The sequence below is a fragment of the Chaetura pelagica genome, unplaced genomic scaffold (assembly GCF_000747805.2).
Source record: "Chaetura pelagica isolate M959 unplaced genomic scaffold, ChaPel_1.0 scaffold83, whole genome shotgun sequence".
In the NCBI taxonomy this organism is placed as follows: Eukaryota; Metazoa; Chordata; class Aves; order Apodiformes; family Apodidae; genus Chaetura; species Chaetura pelagica.
Genome location: NW_009952893.1, coordinates 1,894,223 through 1,911,607, shown reverse-complemented (window position 1 = coordinate 1,911,607; position 17,385 = coordinate 1,894,223). Strand labels below are relative to the sequence as shown.

The window sequence follows — 17,385 nt, the reverse complement described above, 5'->3', positions numbered from 1 at the left end:
GATCATGAAGCAAGATTTTTTTCAAACATGATTAATTAATTCAGTCAGCTAGAGTAAAGTGATCTAAACTGTAGTTTGAGCACAGTGTAGGATTTGATGCTATATTTATTTAGGTTTCTATTTGCAAACTTTGTTCTTGTATAACTAAATGGAGGAACAAACATTGTTTCACACAAACAATTGCAAGCTAAATAATTTTTGAGGGGGTGCGATAAGAATGGAAGTTAATAACAGAAAGGAACCAAACTTTTGGACATTCAGTACCTTTTTTCTACTCTGAAGTTCAACTAGGTCGTTGTTCTGTAAGTTAAGTTGTTTTTTGTTTGATTCTATGGCTGGTGGGGAATAAAAATAAAATTGTTAATTAGCTGTGTGTAACTTGCAACATTTGTTTCTTTCTAACAGTAGAAAGTAAGCATACAGAAGAGGCTGTGTCCACTGAACCGGAGCAATCAGGTTTGTGTATTATCTTTTGCATAAATTTGCTATTTAAAAAAAAAGAGAATGACAGATATCACAGAATAAAATTCTGTGTTGCAGTAAAAACACATTTGTAACTTTTTCTGTGGCTTTTTTTCTTTTAAGGACAAACAAAACTGTGTTGTCAGAATATAGCATCTTGGATTTTTTAATGACAGTATATTTTAGTATTTTTACAGAGCACTCTTCAGTTTTAGAAGTTGAGAGTGCTCCCAGTTCAGAAAAACTAAGATCTATAAAAATGCCTGTATTAGATCATACAAACATGAAGATTTCTTTGTTCTGTTTCCCACCAGCCAGTCAGTGCTGCATACTTGGGAATGAGAGTGTGCGTAAGAAAATAAAGTGGCATGTCTCCCCATGTTAGAGCACTTTATTTATGGGCTTCTCAAGGCAGAGAATGTATTTCCCTCTCTTTGATCCTTCTTATTGTCTAGAGCCAGCATCCTAGCTATTATAAATTATTTTCCGTTAAGCCTTACTCCCTCTGTGCATGAATAGGGAGCTATGTGCAACCTTCAGTCTATAAGGAGTAAAAGCATTCACTGACATGTGACGTTTCATTTAAATATACATATGAAATTCAAAAGAACTTAATTTTGAGGTCAAATATTTCACAGTTACAGCTGGGAATATTTTGTAAGTCCATGGTACTGTAGTACCACATGAAACTGGGAGATTTGGACTTTGGATAACATAGTTTTAGGATTTTGAGGTATTATTTTTGGAACTTTTCAATCCTACAATTTACTCTTTGGCCTGCTTAAGTATTAACCTTTCCCATGGAGAAATTCAGCTAAGGAAATTTTGCATCCCACTTCTGCAAAACTAGTATTACAGAGCAGTCTTGATAGTTCACTGTTTTGAGCATAAGGGAATAAATACAGCTGTTTGTAAATATTCAGAACCATCCAGTTTGAATTGTTTGTCCACTTTTCACTTACAGAAATGCCTGTTCAAGCTGAGGATTATTCAAATGATGATCTAGTTGGTAAGTTGATATTAAGTGCTTGATTTTTTTCCTCAAAAAATTAAGCTGTAGCTGCATGGAAAGTTTGCAAACATTACTTTGTGGAGAGGATTGAAAGGATATCATCATTTAAAGTTACTCCCTCTCTTTCAAACAGTAATTTTTGTGTTGTACTGAATAAATGCTATTAATAGTGACTGGGTTATATGAAAGTGTTGATAAAACTGAGTAGTTCTAATTTACAACTTAATTTGTAATGATTTCAGATAGAACTGGATACTTCTCCTGTAAAGGGAAATATAAAAATTTCAGGTCATGAAACATGGACATAATTTCTTTCCAGAGCAACTGATCATGGGTGGTGATGCTGTCACTTCTCTGTGTGTCAGTCAGCTCTACAGGAGCCAAGCTGTGGCACGATCTTTGGGCACTGATGTGGAAACAGGACTGTTTTGTGATGCCATCACATATTTCTTGTCATAACTGATTTTAAGACAATCTGTTGCCTGATAGTACTAAAAGTAAAGAGTTTACCAAAACCGTTTTTGAAGTGGCTATGTGGCTTCTAAATTTGAAGACTGCGTATTGATACATTTCGTCTGCTTCTTGCAGATGAAGTATTACAAGTTGCTATTTTGTTCTTTGTAACATTTGTAGTTGTGTTGGGTGAAACTTGGAGTATCTCTGGGCAGTAAATCACAGAAGCCACAATTCAAGAGCCCAGGCAGCTGTATTTCTGTTTTGTTCTGATTAGCCTGAGTGCCTTTCTGGGTTACTTAATCTTTGCAATATGCAGAAGCTGTTATGTGATGTGGTGCCCAGGAAGTTCTGTGGGATTTAGTTTTTCCTTGCAGGAAAAGAAACTTGTATTTGGTTCTTGGGCACGCTAAAAGTAGCCAGAGAAGTGAAAAAACACAGGAGGATTTTGTGGTTGCCCAGTACAGACTGGAGGCCTGATTTAGTTTGTTTTAGTTTACATGCACAACCTTAGCTGATATGATTAGAAATGTATCATATCGATATGTAACTGTGTTGTCTGTGAGGTCTTTCTGACCTGTTTATTATAACAGCCACATGGTGTGTTCCAATGTTGGAAGCAGAAGGTGTTCATTAATAGATGTTTTATCTAAAAATGTTTTGTTTCATAGTGAATATGAAATATTTTTAACCAAAGCTTATAATCAGTGTAGGAACAAGCAGTAGTTACCTTTGATTGCATAGGCAAGAATTTCACCAAAGGAAGTGTTTTGTTGGTTTGTTATGCTTTAGATTGGAAATGTAGACCAGGAAAAGATGTATTCTCTCAGAAAATGTTGCTGCTTAAAGTTAAAATAACAAAAAGGCCCTTATAGGACTATTACAAAATTTCAACAGTAGATAATTCCATGGTGTCAGTTGTATTGATATGAAGATATTGAGATGAGTTCTTGACTTATGTATACTATTTTAAACCTAAAGTCAGAATCTCAGTATCAAATTGAAATATTTAATTTTTGGTTTTGTGGAACGTAGTTCTGTCACTTTTTGTGCTGTAATTTATGGTTCAGTTTTGCAGCAGTAAATAAATTAATTTCCTACCTTCACAAAAGAAGTATCTTCTGTGTATTGTACAGTAGTGGATGGCTTTCTAAATATTCCATGTAGAATCATAGAATGATTTAGGTTGGAGAAGACCCTTAAAATCAAGTCTAATCATTAACCTAACACTGCCTAATCAACCACAAAACCATGTCCATAAGTGTGGCATCTACACATCTTCTAAATACCTCCAGGGATGGTGACTCAGCCACTTCCCTGGGTAGCCTGGTCCAGTGTTCCAGTACTCTGCTCATCATGCCCATGCTCCTTGCAGGGAGTATTTCACTTGGGACTATCCTGGCATGGTACTGCAGTGATTCTGTAGTATTGAGTTATTGATTTTGCTTATGAGTTGTAGCATAGGACTTACAGTAATTTCCAGAATATCATAACACACTACCTGTGATTGCCACTTACTCCTTCTCAATAGAGGAACTGGCATGGTGGGTGCTAAAAAGGCAAGGAAATCACCAGCTCAGAAACAGTGCTTCCTGAAGGAATAAAACTAATCCACGGGCAGAGGAAGAGTGATAGAATAGTTTAGGTTGGAAAAAGTCCTTAAGATCATCAAGTCCAACCATTAAACTAGCACTGCCAAGTCCACCCCTAAACCATGTCCGTAAACACCACATCTTACACAGCTTTTAAATACCTTCAGGAATGGTGACTCAGTCATTTCCCTGGGCAGTCTGTTCTAGTGCCTGACTACCCTTTTGGTGAAGACATTTTTTCTTAATATCCAATAAAAACTTACCCTATCACAACTTAAGGCTATTTCCTCTTGTCCTGTCACTTGTTACTTGGGAGAAGAGACCAACCCCCACCTCCCTACAACCTCCTTTCAGGTAGTTGTAGAGAGCATTAAGGTCTCCTCCTAGCCTCCTTTTCTCCAGACTATGACCTGTTCTCTAGGCTTTCACCAGCTTCATTGCCCTTTGAACATGCTCCAGCACCTCTATGTCTTAACTGAAGTGAGGTGCCCAAAACTGAATACAGTATTTGAGGTGTATTTTGAGGTGAGTGTTTGTGTCACCTGTGCCGAGTGAAAAAGGACAGTCACTCCTTTAATTGAAGATGGACTTTCAGATTAGGTGGTTGAGTTGAACCTAATTGTCCACTCTCCTTTTATTGTATTGTTATACAAAGAGAGTCATTACTGTTTTCAGACACCATGAGGATAAAAAATAACTTGTTTTACTCTGAAAGGGTATGTATTTCTGATAGTTTCAAAAGGTTTTATAGATAAATATATATTTTTACCTTCAGTTGTTTTCAAAACTAGTGCTATACATTTTTTTAAAGCATGAGATTGGTCTTGGCTCTGTTCTGGTATATCTTGTGGAAATAGATTTTAATAGTAGCACTGGAAGGATTGAATACTTTTTTTTCCTTTGTGGGAAAAAGTGAGAGGATCAATCAAAGCCTATTCATTCAGTTATTAAAAACACAAGTAACTATTAGATTATGTACTTGATTGTTTATTTAGGAAGTAGAAAATGAAAATAAATTGATCAGGGCAGAATTTGCCGCAGTGTACCAACATACTCAAGTGTATTTGGTAATTTGTGTGGTTATGTGGAAAGCCCTTTGACAGCAGAAGAATCATTGCTTATCAGTTTTTCTAAAAAGCTTATTTTTTCACCACATAAAGTAGAATTCAGATAGCGTCTTTGAAAACTGAAAAAAGAGAGTACAGAAGTAAACTACTGTCTAGGAATAAGAGTTTTATTACTATTAAATGTTATTTATTCCTACTATTAAGTACGTTTGTCTGCCTTTTATCAGGACATGAATATTTCAGTTTGAAGGCAACATTATTCTTTTCCTCTGAAGTGTGTTAAATTCATATTTACCAGAGATTTCCCTTATACTTGATATATGCTCTGCGAACACAAACAATCCAGGAGGTTTCTAGAGTGCATGGGTGATAATTCCTTTTCCAAGTAATCGAGGAACCAACAAGGAGAGGTGCTATGCTGGATCTTGTCCTCACCAACAAGGAAGGGCTGGTGAGGGACATTAAGCTTAAGGGCAGCCTTAGTTGTAGTGACCATGAAATTGTGGAGTTCAAAATCCTTAGGGCAGCAAGGAGGGTTCACAGCAAGCTTACTACCCTTGACTTCAGAAGGGCAGATTTCAGCCTCTTTAGGGATCTGCTCAAGAGAGTGTCTTGGGATAACAGCCTGGAGGGTAGAGAGGCCCATGAAAGCTGGCTGATATTTAAGGATCACCTTCTCCAGGCCCAAGTGCATTGCATCCCAACTAAGAGGAAGTCAAGTAGAAACTCCAGGAGGGCGGCATGGATGAGCAAGCAGCTCCTAGAAAAGCTCAGACTTAAGAAGGAAGTGCACAGGGGGTGGAAGCTAGGGCAGGTATCCTGGGAGGATTACAGAGAGGTTGTCCAAGCAGCTAGGGATCAGGTTAGGAAAGCCAAATGCCTGCTAGAATTAAATCTTGCCAGGGATGTTAAGAACAATAAGAAAAGCTTCTATAGGTATGCTGGGGAGAAAAGAACAACTAAGGAGAAGTTCCGCAAGGCCAAGTACAGGGTCGTGCACCTGGTCGGAACAACCCCAGGCACAAATAAAGGCTGGGGAAGAATGGCTGGAGACCAGTTCTGAGGAGAAGGACTTGGGGGTGGTAGTAGATGAGAAGCTCCACATGAGCCACCAGTGTGTGCTGGAGTCCAGAGAGCAACTGCATCCTGGGCTGCATCAAAAGAAGTGTGGCCAGCAGGGCCAGAGAGGTGATTCTGCCCCTCTGCTCTGCTCTGGTGAGACCCTACCTGGAATACTGGGTACAGTTCTGGTGCCCTCAGCACAAGAAAGATATAGACCTGTTGGAGAGGGTCCAGAGAAGGGCCAAAAAGATTATCAGAGGGCTGGAGCACCTCTGCTATGAAGACAGGCTGAGAGAGTTGGGCCTGTTCAGCCTAGAGAAGAGAAGGCTCCAGGGAGACCTTATAGTAGCCTTCCAGTACTTGAAGGGGCTACTGGAAAGCTGGGGAGGAGCTTTTCATCAGAGAAGATAGTGATAGGACAAGGGGTAATGGTTTTAAACTGAGAGAGGGTTATTTAAGTTAAATACTAGGAGGAAGTTCTTCACTATAAGGGTGGTGAGGAACTGGAATGGATTGCCCAGAGAGGTTGTTGATGCCCATCTCTGGAGGTTTTTAAGGCCAGGTTGGATGAGGTTTTATGCGACCTGGTCTAGTGGTAGGGTTCCCTGCTTGTGGCAGGGGGGTTGGAACTTGATGATCTTTAAGGTCCATTCCAACCTTAATGATTCTATGATTCTGTGGTTATTTGGGATGGAGTATTCAGTATGGAAGATTTTTGTTGCCCAAAGCCTGTTCTTTGTTCATGTGATTGCATTTAATCAAGTATTTGAAGCTAGTATTTCCTGTTATTTCAGCAATAATTAATATTAAAGTTCATTTACTAGAGACAGTCAAGAACTCTCTTCTGAATGATGAACACCTTTATATATATATATATGCACTCTTTACCTGTATGAAAAATGTATCTATTTATGTAATAAGCATAACTTCAGGCAGTGTTTAAGATACTCAGAAATGTCACTATAGAGTATTAAGTAGTATAAATTCATACAACTTCATTTAAAGTGTGGTGGCACCAGTTTGTACCAGGTTAGGAGTAGTAGGAATTTGCAATGTTACAGGCTCGGGAAGAGTGGCTGGAAAGATGCCCAGTGGAAAAGGACCTGGGAGCGTTGGTTGAAAGCCAGATGAACATGAGCCAGCAGTGTGCCCAGATGGCCAAGAAGGACAATGGCATCCTGGCTTGTATCAGGAATGGTGTGGCCAGCAGGAGAAAGGATGTGATTGTGCCCCTGTACTTGGCACTGGTGAGGCCTCACCTAAAGTACTGTGTTCAGTTCTGGGCCCCTCACTACAGGAAGGATATTGAGGTGCTGGAGTGTGTCCAGAGATCAACGAAGCCAGTGGACAACAAGTCTTATGAGGATTGGCTGAAGGAACTGGGTTTGTTTAGCCTGGAGAAAAGGAGGCTGAAGGGTGACCTTACCTCTCTCTACAACTACTTGAGAGGAGGTTTTAGTGAGATGGGGATTCATCTTGTCTCCCAGCAATAGAACAAGAGGAAATGGCCTGAAGTTGTGCCAGGGTGAGGTTTAAATTGGGTATTAGAAGAAACTTCTTCACTGAAATGGTAATTAACCACTGAAATAGGCTGCCTTGGGATGTGGTTGAATCACCGTCCCTTGAGGTATTTAAAAGCTGAGTAGACATGGTGCTTAGGGGGCATGGTTTAAGCACTGGAATTGGTAGAGTTAAGTTATGGTTGGACTTGATGATCTTAAAGGTCTTTTCCAACCAGGAAGATTCTGTGAATTTACTTGTTTTTGGGGAAAAAAAAATAAACAGGAGATACTTCAGAGGAAGAACACAGCTGTGAGGAACATTTTCACAATGCCAGGGAAGAGATGGGTGTGAGATTTGAATATGCTGGAGTATGAGTCAAAAGTTCTTTGCTGACTTCAGGGTGTATCACTAAAAAGCATAATACTAGGTAACTGGATCCTTAGGTATCTGTAGGTACTGTTTTCCAATTCTCTACATTTACTCCTAAAACTATTACCAATATTTTCCAGTAGTAGACTATTTTAAATGCAGTTATAGTCTATATTTTTGTAAACTAATGCCTTGCATGGTATGATAGGCCAGCTTGAATATTACCAATTCAGGGTTTTTGCCTAATCCTGTGTTATACTGGCACATAAATTGTAGAGGTTGTGACAGCATGATACTTCTCGAGAAATTTTAAGGAAGACAGTACAATTTTTGTGATACCTTTACTTTCTGTATTTAGATTTTGATCCCTCTTGTTGATGTTCAGATTTAAAGTATCGGAAGTTTGTTTCCCTTCCCCAGTTCATCTTTTCATCCTTGACATTTTTATAACCCTACATCTATTCTACCAACTGCTGGAATCCCTTATGTATAGAGAAGTTTCAACTTTACAACATTGATCCTTCCTAATTCCCTGGCTCCTTTTTTCTAATTATAAGTTTCCTTGCCTTTAGTAAAAAGAAAGAAAAAAAAAAAAATTAAAAAAAAAATTGTTTTCATATATTTGTGACATGGCCTAGATTTCCTATACAAGATAAATGAAGTGCCATAAGCTGAGAAAAAAATTAATGCCTAGGTATTTAGAAGTTTACATTTCCCATCTTATACAGCAACTTTGTGTATATTCATTATGATAGCTCCTAGAAATGATAGCTCTCTCAAATACAAAGTTGCATTTTTAGCGTTTAAGATTTTTTTTGTTGTTGTTTCAGAGTTGTGTTTTGGTTGGTCCTTTAATAGAGATTTCCCCTTATTTTTTCAGATACTTAAAGCTTCAAAAGAAAAGTCCCTACATCAGGAGGACCAGCCCTAACCATACGCTACAAAAGGGGAGCAGATGGTTGTAATAGATCTTACAATGTAATTACCAAGCAGTTCAGGGTTTGGGGAATGAACACTAAGATATTGTAAATGGGTTCATAGCCAACTGTCATTTTAGTATGCTTTTTTAACACTTGGATATTTAGTTTACATTCCTGTCTGTTTTTGGTTGGTTTTTTTTCTTGGTCAAGTTTAGTGAATTCATTATTTTTCTTCTGTGTTTGTGACAGAGTTGCAACTTCAAGCTGCATTTCATATGTGCTGTTCAAGCAATTGTTAGTATTCTATTTATAATGTAGCAGCAAGTACATTTTTTCAGATTTTAATATATATCTTTTTTGTGGATTCATACAGTATGTACAGAGCAGTTTGGTCAAATGAAAGGTATAGTATTATGAATTTTTTTTATGTTTTATAACTGCTGATATAGCATACAGCCTAACTGCATTTTACTGAAAACACTAATCAGGCACACACTATTCTGTGAAGTTTGACTTAAATCTCTTTGCACTGATGTTATGTCAACAGTTACGCTACATGAATTTCAGATGATTTTTAAAATAGTTTAACAAGATACAAAATGTGTATGTTTAATTCATACTTGTAAAAGGGCAGATTACTAATTTACTTTTTCCAGAAACCCTTGTGTGTGAATTAGAACTTACTATTTGTGCACATTTGAATTTTAAAGCTAAAATGTCTAGAAATTACGTAATAGCCTGACAGGGAGTCAGTGTAGATTGCAACAAAACTGAGTTGCTGAAATCAGGTTGAATGCAGTATAATTCTGGTTTGCTTACCAATATAATGATCTCAAAGCTGGATAATTAGTCAGCTAAATATTCAGTGAATTATTTTAAAGTCAAATTTGCATAAAAACTTGACATTTAAATTTTATTTTAAAAAGCTTTGGAAAGTCAACCTTAAGAAAAATAGGATAACAATATTGAAGACCTACAATCACAAATGCTCTTGTAAATGGTACGTCTGAAATTTAGACTTGAAGTAATTTAGAATTCCAATATAACAGGTGTACTTTTTACCTGTTCTGTGCTGCTGTTCCACAATTATGAACACATACTTAATTCTTTGACATTTTGCATGTATTCCTTTTTGGCTCAGGAATAATTGCTGTGATTTTAGGAAATTGCCAAGCCTGATATGAGAGCTTAGAAGAAATAAAGTAAGATGAATTTTTAAGAAGAAAGATCAGTTTGGTAACCCTAAAAGTGGTTGCCTTTTGTTTGGAAGGGAGGTTTTAAATTTTTGCAACACTGTTTTGAAGTCAGGTTTTCAGCTGCTTACATTTACAGTGAAAAAGGCATAATGTATTGCCTTTTTGTGTCTGGGATTTCAGGAAGACTCCATCCAAGTGAGTGTTACATCTGATCAGCAAGCACCCATGTCCCAAAGTGATTTCTTTAGACTTTTCAGGAAAGCAATAATACTTTTAGACTGTGATGTGGTTTGGGATGGGATATTCTAGCAAAATTACCTGTGATTGTGAATTGCAAAGCAATAATTTTTACAAAGCCATATTTTGTGAGGAAGCTTGAGAATAATTTTAGAATGGTGAATGGAGGACTTTTTATATTTCAGTGGCAGCCTATTTGTAGAATTATGGGACTGTGAGAGTATATTATGCTGTGATCAAATTTTAAGTATTTTGTAACTGGGTATGTGATTTTACGTGCTTCATGTTTACAAAAATATGCCAAGCTGAGCAAGGTCAAGCAGACTATTAAAATATGTATATTTAATCTGTTTTAATGTTTGGCTGCAATAAAACACAAAACAATATCTTTGTCTTTCTAGTGTCATTATTTTTTTCCAAAATGTGGTAGATATTAACTATGAGGATAAATATTTGCTTCAGCCAGTACTTGCAAACATTCAAAATGTATTTGAAAGTACTGTTTACAAGGAAGAAGAAATATAGCAAGTAGAAGTAATTTTTATTTCTGGGTGGTGTTATTGTGAAGGAAATGGGAACTACTGCAAGGTCTGTGTCTTCTATAATTGTGTTGCTTCATCTGGGGTTTAAGCTATTCTGCAACCAGTTTGGCCTGAATTTTGCCCATTATTACTATTTTCTAATTCCTACTTAATGTATGAGATATCACTCCAACAAATACAAATGTGTGAGGGGAGTGTGATATCTGCCTTTCATAAAGAAATATTCTAGGTTATTGTCCATAGTTCACATCAGAAACCTGGCGAGTATGTTGTGTCTGTGTATTCCCTATTAAAAAATCTTCCTTGACATTTTTGGTTTTCAGACATCTCTATATTTTCATGAGGAAATTTCACCAAATAAAGGTTTAAGACAAAGTCCAAAGATTACACCTTTCCTTATATTTTCACATTGCTACATTGCTTCTTGCTAGATCTCAATGAATCTATGAAATATTGGATTCAGTTGCTTTTTGGAAATCACAGGAAGAAATACCAGTAAGGAAAGCAAAATTTAAAGATGAGCAAGATAACAATTTTTTATTTTAATATTTGAAATGTACTGCAATTTTAAGTGACTCTTTCACATTCTGAGTAATTGAAAACGTATCATGACACTTCCTAAGAAGTAAATTGATAAGATTGGATATAGGAAAGATACTGAAAAATGTCATGGTTTTGCTGAATCTCACTGTAAATTTTGTGTTTCAAAAATTATGTCTGTTAATAACAAATTGTAGTATATGTTTATAGTGTTAATTTCGATTAAAGTAAAATTTACAAGATCTGAAATACAATTTTAGTTGTGACTTGGATCATTGTGATGCACTCACAAACATTTAGACATGTTGTAATATGAAAAGTAATTTCATTCTGGATACTAGAAACCTTATTAGGAATACTTGGTGCCTACGCTACATGGTGATAGCAGTCTTGGCCTGCAGAGATTGGTTAAACCAGGTTTTTTCTATCCTTTTGATCTGGATTTGTTTTGTTGGAAACAGTAAAATGGAGTAAAGGATGACATTGGTTTAAAGAGCTAAGAATTTTTTATGAATTCTGCAGAGATTGGTTAAACCAGGTTTTTTCTATCCTTTTGATCTGGATTTGTTTTGTTGGAAACAGTAAAATGGAGTAAAGGATGACATTGGTTTAAAGAGCTAAGAATTTTTTATTAATTTTTTTTTTTTTTTGCTGAGCTATGGTTAGTTAAGTTGATGACAAAATAGTCTCAAGATTTACTATCATATCCCTGTCTTTGAGACAGCACGTTTTTAAACCATTATCAGAAATAGCATAATTAAAACCATTTGCACCATCAAAGTAAGCTGGGGATTAGCATGAAGGGAACAAAGCAGTATGTGCTGAATATGATACTGAAGTGAATTCTTACTTATGTATAGTGAGAGCTGAGAGAAACAAGATCTTTAGAGCTAACAAGATCAAATTATGATGAATTTCAAAAGCAGCTACCTAGAAGGAGAAGCTGGAGTGTTTGAAGATCATTGAAGAGCCTTTGGTTAAATCAGTGGCAGCTAATTTAGCAGACAACAGGTTGAAACAAGACTGTGAGAGAGTTTGAAGAATTGATCCTAGTATAGAAATTGGTATAGAGGAATGTAGATTATACACTGCATGAGATGCAGTAATAGAGAAATGTGAAACTGGACAAGAAATGGAAGCTATGGACAAGCTTTAGAGTGATGAGCTCATACCTAGTTCTTTCTCTGCTAGAAAAGAAGTTACAGAGATAACATGAATGCCCAGGATGGGTGGAAAGGGGTTGCTGAGTGACCTAGAGGGTATTAGAAGAGGTCAGGTGAGAATATCAGTGTTTCTGATAAGGGAAAAGATACAGGGCAAATTGAATGTCTGGGTAGCATGCTATATCATGGTTTGCTATCCTTAATGAGTTGTTTATATGCTTTGAATTGAGAAAAAAATAGTAGAAGTATGTGTATATAAACTATTCAGTGTCTCATTTGGAGCTGTGTTACTGCTCTTTTAAAAATGCAGTGTTTCTGATGACATATGGTTGGATGTGACCATTTTATTGTGTGGTATGCATAAAAATAAAAACCAAGTATGTTAGCAAGTACTGAAAAACAATTTCATTAATGTACTGTTATAGTAGTATTCCTTTTCCAAGTTATCACATAGTATGACTCTATAGATCTTTTTGTAGTTTCTTTCAATGTAATTGACAATCTGTGTTTTATGATGTAACTGAAGATGTGACTAACTTTCAGTGTGAGCATATTCGTTTACCATATAGTAATAAATTAATACTCATTCTACCTTGTACTGAATATAACAATCAAAGCTGTACTGTCTATACATTCAGTAGTAGCAGTTATCAGCTTGTAGCAAAGGGTGAAATTGGAATGTAAAATAATTTTATTTCATGTGTTGCACATAACCCAGTTTCTCAATGAAAAAAAGACATGTTGAAAAACACGTTTTTATGTGGTGTGTTTTGTTACCAATATAATGGTTCTGAGCTGTCAGTTTAAAAAAACTGTGAAGATGGGGCATTCTGACCAGGTGTCTAATCGATTTATTAATTTAAAAATTTTTCTTTTTCTAAATATAAGAATACCTCAGAATTAAAAAACATGTTAGAACGGAAAAAAACTAACTAAAAAGCCATCTGACCTTTTTAGTATTCTCTATTTTGGGAGGAAATATTAAAATTATTGGGAATTATTGGGATAAAACTGGGAACAGAATAAAAATGTTAGAATTGTAAGGCAAGATGTTTTAAATATTACAGATTAGGACAGGATAGAAACATGTTTAGAGAGGAGAAAGAGAGGACAAGCCTATCTCTGTAAGAACCACCTTCAGGATACACACATAGACGAGTGCCCAAGTCACTTCTGAAAATGAGACTTAGTTTTCCAACTGATTCTCATGGTTTTGAAACGTTAATCAAATATAAATATTAAGCTAGTGATCCCATGGGGTTTTTAATTGGTGAACAGGTTTCTTTCTTGCAAAATAGCCTGCACTGTGTGTATCACCAAAAATTTAGCAAATATCTGAAGGGGAAAGTTTATGAAATATTTTATGACAGAAGCAATAATGTATTATTTGAAGCATCTTCAGAGAAAGAACTGTATGCAACTATATAGGTCAGTTGTTACTCAATGGTTACTTTAATAAATGAAAATGAAAAAAAAAAAAGTCCTGTTGGCTGAATTACATTCTTAGTATAACATAGAATTTTCTTCTACCTCTTTCTTATCATAAACTGTTAAAATGGGTTTATTTCAATTAAATTATATTTTTAATATTCTAGGGAAAAGTGGAAAAGAAACTGAACAAGACAAAACAGAGAAAGGTAAGTCTGAAAGTGACATTCTGTTCTTCTGAGATTCAAAAGCATGCTGTCTGGGAGGACTAATTTAAATCAGATTAAACAGCAGTGAAGCTTTTAGCTCCTGTACATCCTATATAGATAAAGTGGAGTTTAATAAACACCAAGAATGCATCTGCTTATAAAAAAGCAGATGCACAGTCATTTCCAAAGCTAACATCAGTGTATTCCTCTCCAGAGTGATCACAGGCTGCTGTTAAAACTTCTGCTGTTTCAGGGAGTAAAATATTCACTGTTGTACCCCTAGTTTAGGTCTCTGGATGTCACAGAGGTTACAGCTTCACCAGGTTTCTACGGCATCTGTGAGTGAGAACCAACCCAGGCAGCCTGGCCCCAAAAGCTGGGTTCAGTGCTGACTGCTGTGATGAGTTTGGGGAGACAGTTGGCCCTAAAATCAGTCTTCATCAGCCAGAAAGGGTTTCTTTCTGGCTTAGGCTAGGTGGGAATATGCAGAGTTAAGTTTGATGGAAAACGAACGACATCATCTGAGTCCAGAGGAGGGCCACAAAGATGGGCTGAGTGATGGAGCACCTCTGCTATGAAGACAGGCTGAGAGGTTTGGGGTTGTACAGCCTGAAGAATGGAAGGCTCCAGGGACACCTTATAGTGGTCTTTCAGTATCTGAAGGCAGGGCCTATAGGGAAGCTGGGGAGGGAGTTTTTACAAGGGTTTGTACTGATAGGGTGAAGGCTAATGGTTTTAAGCTGAAAGAGAGTAGGTTAAGATTTGATATTAGGAAGGAATACTTTCCTATGAGGGTGGTGAGAGGCTGGAACAGGTGGCTCAAAGTAGTTGATGCCTTCTCCCTGGAAATGTTCAAGGCCAAGTTGGATGGGTTTTTGAGTACCTGGCCTAGTGAGAGGTGTCCCTGCCCATGGCAGGTGCCTTGGACCTATGTGGTCTTTAAGGTCCCTTCCAATCCAAACCATTCTATGACTCTGAGAGGAACTGAGGTTCTAAGAGCATTTTGAAGAACACTGACATTGATGTTGGCCCCATACATTCCCTGTCACCTTATGAAGCTTCTACGCCCTCCTTTATTGTGATGAAGTTTTCTATCTGTCTCTAACTACAAATGAAAGCCTTAGAGTCTGTGCCTCCATCCTTTTTACTCGGGTATGGTTTACAGGGTAGTTCCTGCTATGAGTAGCTCCATCACTGCACTAGGTGGAGGAAAAGGAATTAATTGATTCTGCTGCTAGCTACTGCTTCTTTTGCATTCAGTTTCTTTCTGTGTCTGTTCCTTTATATTAGAGTAGTTAGCAATGCTACTTCTATGATATTGGTTTGGGTTTTGTATATTTGCATTTTAAGTATAAGTTTCTAAGACTGGCAAACTTTAAGCTAAATTTGTCTAATTTTATTAGACAAATATATATTATATTAGCATTATATTTAGAAAGTAAGTATGCCATTAGCTAGTTTACTTCAAAAGCAAGGCAATTATATTGACATTTGCATTTATAAAATGGTAGATTTGGGAGGAAATGCCTTACTGTGCTGGGCTTACATACTTGCTAATAGAAAAAAAAAAACCCACCACCATTATGTGCTGATTCTATTGACCTTTTTGAACACTAGACTAAAAATAGCTATCCAGTATGGGTTTAAAGCATTTGTAGGTAAAAATACTAGCTTGTGTAAGAAAATGAAAATGCACAGTTTTACTGTTATGCAATGTTACTTATCAGAACTTGTAAGGCAACTTCATGACTTGAAAGTATGACAAGGTGGAGTCACTTTCCCTCTGCGCCCAAAGTGTTTAGTGGTTTTGTTTCTTTTCAAACACTGAGCAACTAAGGAAATGCTTCTACAAAGTCCTGGCATTGCAGATTACAGGATTTCTGTAAGTGGGGAAAAAGGGCTGGCTTTGTTTTCCAGGCTAAATTGATAAAATTTTGCATTGTACAGGGAAAAACATCCCTGCATTCTTTATGAAATTTGTTTATAGCTAAACTACTTTTATGGTTTTCATACAAGTTAAATTTTATTAAACCATTTAAGTTTTCATAGTTTGAACTGTTGAAGTTTTAATTTTCTATGAATCTGTCCAACCTATAGATTGCCTAGTCATAGAAGGTGTTTTAAAACACCATCAAATTGGTTTATTTTCAGTTACCCTAAGTAAGATGCAGCAATAAGGGGATGACAGATGTAGCAAGTTCTACTAGCTTAACCCCTTTAGGACTCTCCACAAGATGTATTTTTAAAAATACTGTACTGTGGCTGTCTGGTATATGTGCAAAACTGAGAATCTAAGAATTTGGGAATTTGAAAATTCGTGTTCGGTTTGTATTTAGGGATTGCCTAAATGCAGTGCATAGAGACCTATGTGAAAGTCTGCATTTGTTTATTGATATTTGGACATGCAGGCTCCAAAAAGCTTTCTCTGCAGAAATTATTTATGGCTTTGAGCAGATCTTACAACATTACAATTTTTGACTGCTACAGTCTTCATAGAACTTTGTTACCAAAATGTATCCAAAATTCTGTAAATTTCATTTCTTAGTCATAATTCATTAAGATTATTAAAAGTCTCATTGAAGCGTTTTCTGTATTAACATTAACTGCTCTGGAAACTCCTCTAAAGAAACAGAAAGTAAACTAAACTTGTTTGCAGTGTACTGTTTCTTCAAGTTTTCTCTGTTATATTTAATTGGGATTTTTTTGTCTTCTCCACAAGAACGTGATCAGACTTTATGCTTACACAAGTAATTTAAGTGGGATGGATTTTTTAGGTGAATCTGAGAAATAATTCTTTAAAATGTTTCACAGATAGTGTGATCCAGGGCATATATACTACACCCATAAGACATCTTTCCATATGAGGTGATTTTAGTTGTGATCACACAGACTAACAAAATTTAAGTAATGAGCTTCATTTTTCTATTTTGGCTAATATTGCCGTGTATTGAACACTTATATTTGTGAAGAAGAGATATAAAAACTGGAGCAACAGCTTTCTGCAATGAATGTGTTTCATATCCTGGACATTAGCATAGGTAATTACAATAATAATTTTCAAAACTGATTAAACATTTAATGAATGTACTTTGGTTGGAGGAGACTTATGTTGCATCAGGGATAGAGGTATGCATATGCTAGGCTTAGGATACATTCCACGAGTGGCCCTGCAATTGTCATTCTGATAACAGGGTCAACATTCAGCTCAGTTTACTTCAAGTATTTGCCTTTGAACGTGGTATGTAGGATTGCATGGTATGTGGATGGAGCCAGGCTTTTTTCATAGGACAAGGGGCAATGGATGCAAACTGGAGCATAGGAGGTTCCATGTAAATATCAGAAAAAACTTTACTGTGAGAGTGACAGAGCACTGGAACAGGCTGCCCAGAGAGGTTGTGGAGTCCCCAGAGAGGTTGTGGAGTCTCCTTCACTGGAGACATTCAAAACCCGCCTGGACACGTTCCTGTGTGATGTGCTCTAGGTGATCCTGGTCTGACACGGGGGGTTGGACTGGATGATCTTTCGAGGTCCCTTCCAACCCCTGTGATTCTGTACAACCTGTGGAGGCTAAAGTACTCTTCTTCTGGCTGAACGTATGTTTTTGCTGTAGGGCGAGATGACTTGTCTCAT

At 36.7% G+C, this 17,385-nt stretch overlaps 1 protein-coding gene across 1 annotated transcript in view; it reads left to right on the top strand.

The window, feature by feature from the left end:
- The window catches only part of ASPH (aspartate beta-hydroxylase), a 112,915-nt gene that overhangs the window by 36,889 nt on the left and 58,641 nt on the right, over positions 1 to 17,385 (top strand). The window contains exons 14-16 of the mRNA XM_009995541.1: positions 406 to 456; positions 1,427 to 1,471; positions 13,714 to 13,755. Coding sequence (XP_009993843.1) covers positions 406 to 456; positions 1,427 to 1,471; positions 13,714 to 13,755 — 138 coding nt within the window. The remainder of the gene's footprint in view (positions 1 to 405; positions 457 to 1,426; positions 1,472 to 13,713; positions 13,756 to 17,385) is intronic.